Raw genomic sequence first — 9,387 nt, 5'->3', positions numbered from 1 at the left:
TTCCCTTTTTCACAAGCTGCTCTTTTAGATTGATGGACAACTGGTCTACTCTCTCGGCAATGGTGTTTCTGCTCAGACTCACATTTAAAAAGAGTTGCCTTTTTTCTGGGCAAACTTCGTCACAAACTTTAATCATGCAGTTTTTGATGAAATCCCCCTCCGTAAATGGCCGGGCTGATTTAGCGATCTCTTCTGCCAAAATAAAACTGGCCTTGACAGCAGCCTGGCCTTGTGATTTGGCTTTTTTGAACAGAGCCTGTCGAGATTTGAGGCCTCGTTTTAATTCCTCTGCCTTTTGTAGCCTTTGTTCCATGTCCATATTCTTGTTTTTGTCCGCGTGTTTCGTTTCATAATGTCGTCTCAGATTATACTCTTTCAGTACCGCCACACTTTCTCCACACAGAAGACACACAGGTTTTCCAGCTACCTCCGTGAACAAATACTCCGACTCCCACCTTGTTTGAAACCCCCGGTTCTCAGTGTCCACCTTCCGTTTTGCCATTTTTGATGGGTATCTGAAAGTAAATTTTACTGTGATGCTGACAACTGCTGTGCCAATAAATATTGAAATGAAGCAGCCTACTGCTCGGTGCGTCACCGTTGCATTGTGGGAAATGTAGTATTGGTGCGTGTAAAAGATCTGCGGGCTGCCGGCTTGCTGCGGTCTGCGGGCCGGTTCTAATAATAAATCAAGATCATCCCAGGGGCCGTAAAAAAACCTTCTCGCGGGCCGGATGTGGCCCGCGGGCCTTGACTCTGACATATGTGGCCTACAGGAAGGGTACCACATGAGGGAGGAGGATGTCTTCCCTGTAACACACAGCATTGAGATTGCCCTTGAAGGTTTACCAAATATGTCATGGCGCAGCTGCTGTCCAAAAATATCACATGGAGAAGAACTGTTTTTTTTTTTGCGACACTTCAGGGCGATGTATGGTATAAGATGAGACTCACCAGGGATACCTCAGTGGACTCACACATAAAGGATGATAAAGGCCTCTAGTGGCCAAAAGCCTGTTTTAGCATGGGCAGCACATAGAGAATGACAAAGAAAGCATCCCTATATCATTCTAATTATGGTATCTGTGAGCGCATGGGCAACGCCATTGAGGCAATCTCCATTTTGAAGTAGTCCATTTTCTTCTTCTACTACTTATATGAGTATGCAAACAAACTGAAAGGGTACATACTGCCACCTGTTTCATGTTGTCTGAACAGGTATAAAGCTATAGGGTTTCCTGCAGGATGTTTTCTCAATAATACTTGTACATTACATTATTATCATTCATCAAAATCTCTATAGTATTCCTATAGTGAGCTTGATTTTTTTTTAAATATTTTGGGGTATTTCTTCAAGCTGCTTACCATTCATGTCTTATCATTCAGTTAAGTGAACATTTTTGTTCATTGTCATACTTGTTGGTTCAGCTTGTTTTCCTTTTCTCTTATTATTTATTTTATTTAACTAGGCAAGTCAGTTAAGAATAAAGTCTTATTTACAATGATGGCCTAGGACCAGTGGGTTAACTGCCTTGTTCAGGGGCAGAACGACAGAATTGTACCTTGTCAACTTGGGGATTTGATCTAGCAACCTTTTGGTTACTGGCCCAACGCTCTAACCACTAGGCTACTTGCCACCTCAAAGCACCTACTTTTAAAATCAATGTTATTTAAATATTTCCATTGCCCATGTCACAAATAAAATAGTAGATCCAACATGTCTCAACTCCAATTGAATGGATTGAAGAGCAACTCCACACTTTACTTTACACTTCACTGTATGACACATATTTTACTCATATAGTTAATGGTAGGTAGCTGATGGTGGTAGAATTATTCCATTTAGATCACTTCAACAACGGCCTTTGTGTGACTATTCAAGCAGTCTACATCAGAGTCAACATGTCAGAGCACATTCTTAAATAGGAAGTAGCAAACATATACATGGAGATATTGTTCATGAATAGCACCAAAATACAATCGTGCTACAGCACCCTCAGCACCCCGTACTTCCACAGCTATGCATAGAGGGGTCATAGTGTGTAGCTACAGACAAGACTTCCCGTGTCGTAGCCCAAACCATTGGGACGCTACAGACATTTTCGTGAGAAGACCAATTTTTCGGATGTCTTCTGACTCCAGGTCTTTAGCTCTGCCACCTCCAACCGCAGATGTGGAAGTCCGACATCGGCCTAAATGTGGTGGATTGAGACAAAGCCCAAAAACACATCTGTAGCTTAGACAGATTGCTATGGGGATTTATCTGTTAGGCTAATTCTATTTCCGGACATCGACTCTACATCTATTTACAAATCTCAGATAGGTAGGCCCTATACTATTTGCACAATTCAAATATTACCATGTTATTGCATCCTTTATACCATGCCATAGATCTGATTCATGGAAATGTACCATGGTTTTAGCTTTGTAGTATGATGGTACTGTCATGCACCTAAATAATATCAAGATATTGCATCATTTATACCATGGTATAGATGTGGATCATGGAAATACCATGGTTTTAACCTGCACTCTACCATGGGTCACATTCTACCATGGTAACGCCTAATTATGATAAATGGTACAATCTTTATTAATTGTGCATTACCCTGGTACAATAGCAATATAATGCATTAAATAAATAAACCCACCAAGGTCAAAAGAGGTTGGTTGGTTGGTATTATGATGCATTTATATACCATTATGGACAAGTTTCTGATAAAGTCAGAGGCTTTAGGCTACTATTGTTGTTCCTGGTTTGTCTAACGTCAAAGAAAAAGGGGAATTGTTGAGGTGAAAAAGGGGTAATACTCTCTGTACCGTTTTTTGCTTATGTTTGGGTTCCCTGTTGCCAACCAGAAATGTGGGAGAATGTGAGATATAGCTATGGTCCTCTTATCATTGGCATTTTGTAATGATTTTTTTTTTTGTATTTATTGTTTTTTAAAGTCAAGGGGTGTTGTGTTTATTTCGGCCTGCAGAGGGAGCCGCTCAATCTAGTGGTTGCTTCATGTGCTCTCGCTCTACAGTGGCTCTCGCGCTAGGCTGCCTAGATGCATTTTTCCTCCTCGTAAAGCTGTTGCAAAGCTTATTTGCTGTGTTTTGTGTGGTTCCGTTTGTAAGACTGGGACACGATGCTCACACGCTAAACTGAAATGATTCATAAGATTCACGACTCTTTGGTTTGAATTATAAGTAGACAAAATGTACAAAACCACACATTTCTGGTCTGCATTTCAAATATTGTATTTTCTTGTTAATACCGTATTTCAATATGGCATCATCTCTTTCCCTCCTCCCTCATATTCTCCCTCTCCCACACATGTTCCTCCAATGTCTGTATTATAAATAGTGTTCAGCATTGGGGGAATAATTCCCACAGCTGTAACCACGGCAAATTCTCTCCAACTCTGCTCCCCACTTTGTCTCTGTCTGCAGCAGTATGTCGTGCTCGGCGTGGGAGCAGCTCCCTTGTCTGCTTCCCCTCAATATGACCAGTCATTTCCCTGAAGCTGCATGGTGTTAACTTCCTGTCTACACAATATTCGCTCTTGAGAAGATAAATAAAAAAAGGGGGGGGGGAATTAGTTCCAGGGAAGAGGGGGCAAGACAGAAAGACCTACAGAGAGAACGGGAGAAAGAAAATGGTAGAATGAGAGGAAGAGAGAGAAGGAGTGACAAAGAGAGAAAGGGGAAACAGAGAGAGAGGGGGGGGGGTAGGATAGAGTGAAATGTTCTGCGATTGAAGGAGAGTGAGCATGAGAGGGAGAGAGACTAGAAGACTAAACCTTTTTGACTGCCAGTATTTTGTGGACCGGTCAGGATACACCATTGAACAGATTACCGGTGTCCCCTGAAGGAGCAGGAGGCAAAAAGCATGGAGGTGGAGGGATGAGTTAGAAAACAAGAGGCTAGAGACAAAATGGCTACAGTCTCCACTGGTTCTGAATTTGGTACCGGTAGGTGAGTTTACTTCTGGAGCTCTGCTCCTCTATGTTTCGCTACAGATAATTATCTGCACTCTTCCATGGACAATCTCAACGGCAGCTACTGTCAGTTATAGCTCTCTCTTCTCTGGCCATCTGACAGCAGACATTAAAACAGGACAATATATATCACTCATTACTTTCCTGCCTTGGAGAGCTCAAATGGAGAGTCCAAACATCTGCCAGTCGTTGTCGTCTCCGACAGTTGAACACATCTGTCATCTCCCGGAGCGTAGGCTTCTGTTGCTGGGGGGACCAGGAGCTGGGAAGAGCACCACAGGGAATGCCATCCTAGGTGAGGAGATCTTCCAGACTGGGACAGAGACTATCCACAGCACCGTTGGCCACGGGGGGGTTTGCAGGAGGCGTATCACTGTGGTTGACACCCCAGGCTGGATTATACCCCATGACTCAGCGGATGATAACACAGGGGCCCCGCCAGAGCAGGCTAGCAAGGAGGGACCCTGTGTCGGTGCCACCCTCTGTCCCCCAGGGCCCCACGCGCTCCTGCTGGTGGTCCCCGTGTCACAGCCCTTCACAGAGGGCCACAGGAAGGCAGCAGAGAAGCAGCTGGGTCATCTAGGAGGAGGGGCCTGGAGGTCCACCATGGTGCTCTTCACTGGGGTCGACAAGCTACCGGAGGGGACGTTCGTAGAGGAGTTCATTGCAGCTGGGGAGCCCCTTCAGTGGCTGGTGGAGAGGTGTGGTAACAGATACCATGGCCTGGATAGTTACACACAGCAGAGTGGGGATGACAACATGGTGAACACACAAGTTCAGGAGCTGCTGGAGAAGGTAGAGGAGCAGGTTAAGGAAAACCATGGCTGGTATTTTGCAGTAAATGAACTGATTCTGCTAGAGGAGGAGCAGGCAAGGAAGGCGGTGGAAGAGAGGCGGGTGAGAGAGGAGCGGGAGGAAAGGGAGAGGCAGAGACTGCGGATGGTCGGAGGGCCTCCCAGAGGTGACCAGCTCTTATTGCTTAATTGTTAGAAGAAAGAGTTTTAAAAGGGTTCTTCGGCTGTCTCCACGGGAGAACCATTTGAAGAACCCCTTTAGATTCCATGTAGAACCCTCACGGAACCCCAAAAAGTTTCTACCTGGAACCTAAAAGGGTTCTTCAAAGGGTTTTTAACAACGGTTCATGTAATGACACCGGTTAACTTTGCTACAGGGTTCTCCAATGGGGACACCTGAAAAGCCTTTTTAGATATAACCTTCTTTTCTAAGAGTTTTGCATACTTGGCATAATAGTTCCTAAACGTTCACAAAGGTTTTAATAAATAGCATACACGTTATAAAGCTTTCTATCTCTCCCTGTCTCTTCCAGAGCTGAGGGTCCTCTTGTTGGGATGGAAAGGAGTGGGAAAAAGTTCTGTAGGGAACACCATCCTGGGCCGGCGGGACTTTGAGTCTGGAACAGAGACGGAGCAGAGCCTTAGGAGGCAGGCTGAGGTGGCTGGACGCAGGGTCACTATCGTTGACACCCCTGGCTGGGACTGGTTCTCCGTCAGACGTACCCCGAAACACGTGAGACAGGAGTCGAAGCGAGGTGCCACCCTCCTCCGGCCTGGCCCCCACACCCTTCTCCTGGTGCTGCCAATCATCTCCACACTCACTTCACGCAAGAGGCGGACCCTGGAGGCCCACCTGGAGGGCCTGTTTGGTGATAGGGCGTGTCTCCACACCATGGTGCTGTTCAGCTGCGGGGATTGGCTAGGCCGAACGCCCGTCGAGGAGCACATTCAGAAGGGAGGGCGGGAGCTCCACAGGTTGTTGGAATACTGTGGGAACTATTATCACGTGGTGGACAGCAAGATGCCGGGGAAGGACACAAGGAACATCTCAGATCTGCTGGACAAAATAGAGGAAATGATCAGAGAGAATGGTGATGAGGCCTTCTTGCCAATACAGAGTGAGTAGACAGTAGATGATACTGAACCCCTCTCTTCTTTCCCTGCTGGCATTAATTCACTTCTGGATGAAGTTCATACATGTTATTATGATTGTTTTTGTCAAGCATTATTTGTTATACAGTAAAGTTTTAAGGCCCCTTGACTTTTTTCACATTTTGTTACATTACAGCCTGAAGTGTATTAAATTGTTTTTGTTCCTTCTTTATTCTAAAATGGATTAAATAGGTTTTTTCCCTCATCAATCTACACACAATACACCATGACAAATCAAAAGCAGGTTTGATTTTTTTTTGTGCAAATGTATAAAAAAAATGAAATATCAAATTTACAAAGGTATTCAGAACCTTTACTCTTTGTTGAAGCACCTTTGGCAGTGATTACAGCCTCAAGTCGTCTTGGGTTTGACGCTACAAGCTTGGCATACCTGTATTTGGGGAGTTTCTACCATTCTTCTCTGCAGATGCTCTCAAGCTTTGTCAGGTTAGATGGGGAGTGTTGTTGCACAGCTATTTTCAGGTCTCTCCAGAGATGTTCGATCGGGTTCAAGTCCGGGCTCTGGCTGAGCCACTCAAGGAAACTCAGAGACTTGTCCCGGAGCCATTCCTGCGTTGTCTTGGCTGTGTGCTTAGGGTCAATGTCCTTTTGGAAGGTGAACCATCGGCCCTGTCTTAAGTCCTGAGAACTCTGGAGCAGATTGTCATCAAGTATCTCTCTGTACTATTCTCCGTTCATCTTTCCCTTGATCCTGACTCGCCTCTTGGTGCCTGCTGCTGAAAAACATCCCCACAGCATGATGCTTCCACCATCATGCTTCACCGTAGGGATGTTGCCAGGTTTCTTCCAGACGTGACGCTTGGCATTCAGGTCAAAGTGTTCAATCTTGGTTTCATCAGACCAGAGAATATTGTTTCTCATGGACTGAGAGACTTTTAGGTGCCCTTTGCAAACTCCAAGCAGGCTGTCATGTGCCTTGTACTGAGGAGTGGTTTCTGTCTGGCCACTCTACCATAAAGGCCTGATTGATGGAGTGCTGCAAAGAGGCACTCTGGAGCTCTGTCAGAGTGACTATCAGATTCTTGGTCCCCTCCCTGACCAAGGCCCTTCTCCCCTGATTGCTCAGTTTGACTGGGTGGCCAGTTCTAAGAAGAGTCTTGGTGGTTCCAAACTTTTTCCATTTTAGAATGACGGAGGCCACTGTGTTCTTGGAGACCTTCAATGCTGCAGAAATGTTTCAATAACCAGATCTGTTCCTCGACAGAATCCTGTCTTGGAACATCAAAATCCTTCAGTTTAAGCTAGGAATATCAGTTTTTGCATGGGATGTGTCTCAATCCACCGCTTACGCCTATGTCTCGGCATTCCACATCTGCGGTGGAAGGTGGCCGAGCTACAGCTGTGTTTGTCGGACCATGAGACATCCTAAAAATCGTTCTTCTCACGAAAACGTCTGTGGCATCAAAAACGGTTTGGCCTAACTATTATGACCACTGTATGGAAGGGAGAAACTCACAAACCCGAGATGGTGTTTTCCGTTTTGCTCTACGACCCCCACAAGTGTCACGGGACTCTTCTGAAGGTAACCCAAACAAACAAAGGGAAGTAATGAAGGCAGCTTTGTGCCAACAAAGATAAAGGGGTAAATATATATTCTTACATATCCTAGACATATGACAGACACTTCAAAACATTATTCCTTATGATTTGTTTTTTTTGCCAGTCCTTTTTTTGCCATTAATGTGTTTCTTTGGGCTATAGTAATAAAGGCCAAATTCAATATTTTACCAAATTATTTTAACCCCCCCCCCTTTAGAGAATAAGTTTTGAGATAATTGTGTTCTTTTGTGTTTGACAGTGGATGAAGAAAGCCCTGAGTCATCTGAGAACAACAGCCCTGAAGAGGACTGTAGCAGAGGATGCCAGCTCCAGTAGTGACAAAGGGAGAGAGTAGCCAGGAGCACATGCTTACACACTGTAAGGTGGACATGCTCTCACACTCCAAGCCAAAACATTCACATTTCAAAGTGGCCTGGTGTTTAATTACACTGGAAATGAAATGAAATAACACATACAATGCCTTCAGAAAGTATTCACACCCCTTGACTTGTTCAATGGAAAAGGTCAAGGGGTGTGAATACATTCTGAAGGGACTGAACATGTATTCAAAGTAGTTGGGTCATTCTTGAATTGCTGTGGCATTTGCGTCCCTCGCCTTTGCAACCATGAAAAACACTTTAAAAGGACAAATAATTGCACATCATTCATGTTTTTGTTTGTATTGAACTGTTTATCAATGATACAACATAATGCAAGTCCTTTATACTGCAAAACTGCATGCAGTACTTAATGAAAGCACATTGTAGCGACATATTTTGGGCATTAAATGCATTAAGAGATATCCATCTACCATTTTGAATGCTAGAAAGTAACAACATATTGTATAGTTCAATGAAAACAAATAAAGGCTATTAAAAAGAAGGAAGGATTGGAAATTATGCTTAGAATTACATTGATAGAAGTCACAATCTCTCTGCAATATTAAAGCTGATCTCATTACTCATTCCAAAGATATACAAGGCAACAGTAACCATGTCGTCCCCCACTAATGATGCAGCCTTGAGCCAATTAATAACAGCAATTCAAACAAGGGTGACACTTTATTTGAAGGTACACATATGAGCCACTCATTTCTAGTTTATAAGTATGTATGCAAGTAGATTACAAGGCCTTTATTATGTGTTATTAGCCATTTATTAGGCCTTAATTAAGTTGATTTGTTATTCAAACATTATAATGCATGTAATAATAACCTCATTATTAGCTATAATAAAGTCATATTTATTGTTAATAAATATCAAGTAACACCCCCCCCCGTTAATGGACAGAAAGGGGCGCACCACCCTCATATATACCATACAGCCAACATTCAAGATACTTTTTTATGTAATCAATTAGCAACTAAACGTCCATATATACTTCCATCCATGTTGGCTATTTGGCATATAATGTGGCATACTTACTATGACTGTGATATGGGGTTGCCTCACCCGATGTGGTTGCCTCTATTGAAATGTAAATGAAAGGCAATTATATTGTGAGCAAAATTATTCATCATGTCACTTTAGTCAATTATTTTTAAAGGGTTAAAGACGTAATATTTGACCTTCTATGGCCTCCATTTAAGAAAATCCTAGTTTACCTCAAATGTGTCATTAGTGTTACTGTAACGGCGTTCGTCTGTTGTAAGAACAGAGTCGGACCGAAATGCAGCGTGTAGGTTACTCATGACTTTAATGAAATTAATCGCGGTACATGAAATAACTGAATACTAAATACAAACAACAAACGGAACGTGAAAACCTATACAGCCTATCTGGTGACTACAACACAGAGACAGGAACAAACACCCACAAATTACAAAGTGAACTCAGGCTACCTAAATACGGTTCCCAATCCGAGACAACGAGAATCACCTGACTCCGATTGAGAAC

General features: G+C 43.6%; 1 protein-coding gene across 1 annotated transcript; it reads left to right on the top strand.

Moving 5' to 3' along the window:
- Positions 1-3,689: 3,689 nt before the first annotated feature.
- si:dkey-110g7.8 (GTPase IMAP family member 8) lies at positions 3,690-8,754 on the top strand. The gene is made up of 3 exons (XM_046307456.1): positions 3,690-4,947; positions 5,314-5,898; positions 7,752-8,754. Exons 1-3 carry the CDS (start codon positions 4,149-4,151, stop codon positions 7,826-7,828), a joined length of 1,461 nt encoding a protein of 486 aa, XP_046163412.1. The 5' UTR covers positions 3,690-4,148; the 3' UTR covers positions 7,829-8,754.
- Positions 8,755-9,387: the final 633 nt, after the last annotated feature.

The sequence above is a fragment of the Oncorhynchus gorbuscha genome, linkage group LG16 (genome assembly GCF_021184085.1).
Source record: "Oncorhynchus gorbuscha isolate QuinsamMale2020 ecotype Even-year linkage group LG16, OgorEven_v1.0, whole genome shotgun sequence".
Taxonomy (NCBI): Eukaryota; Metazoa; Chordata; class Actinopteri; order Salmoniformes; family Salmonidae; genus Oncorhynchus; species Oncorhynchus gorbuscha.
Note: the sequence above shows the minus strand (reverse complement) of the source record. Positions and strands in the feature narration are given on the sequence as shown.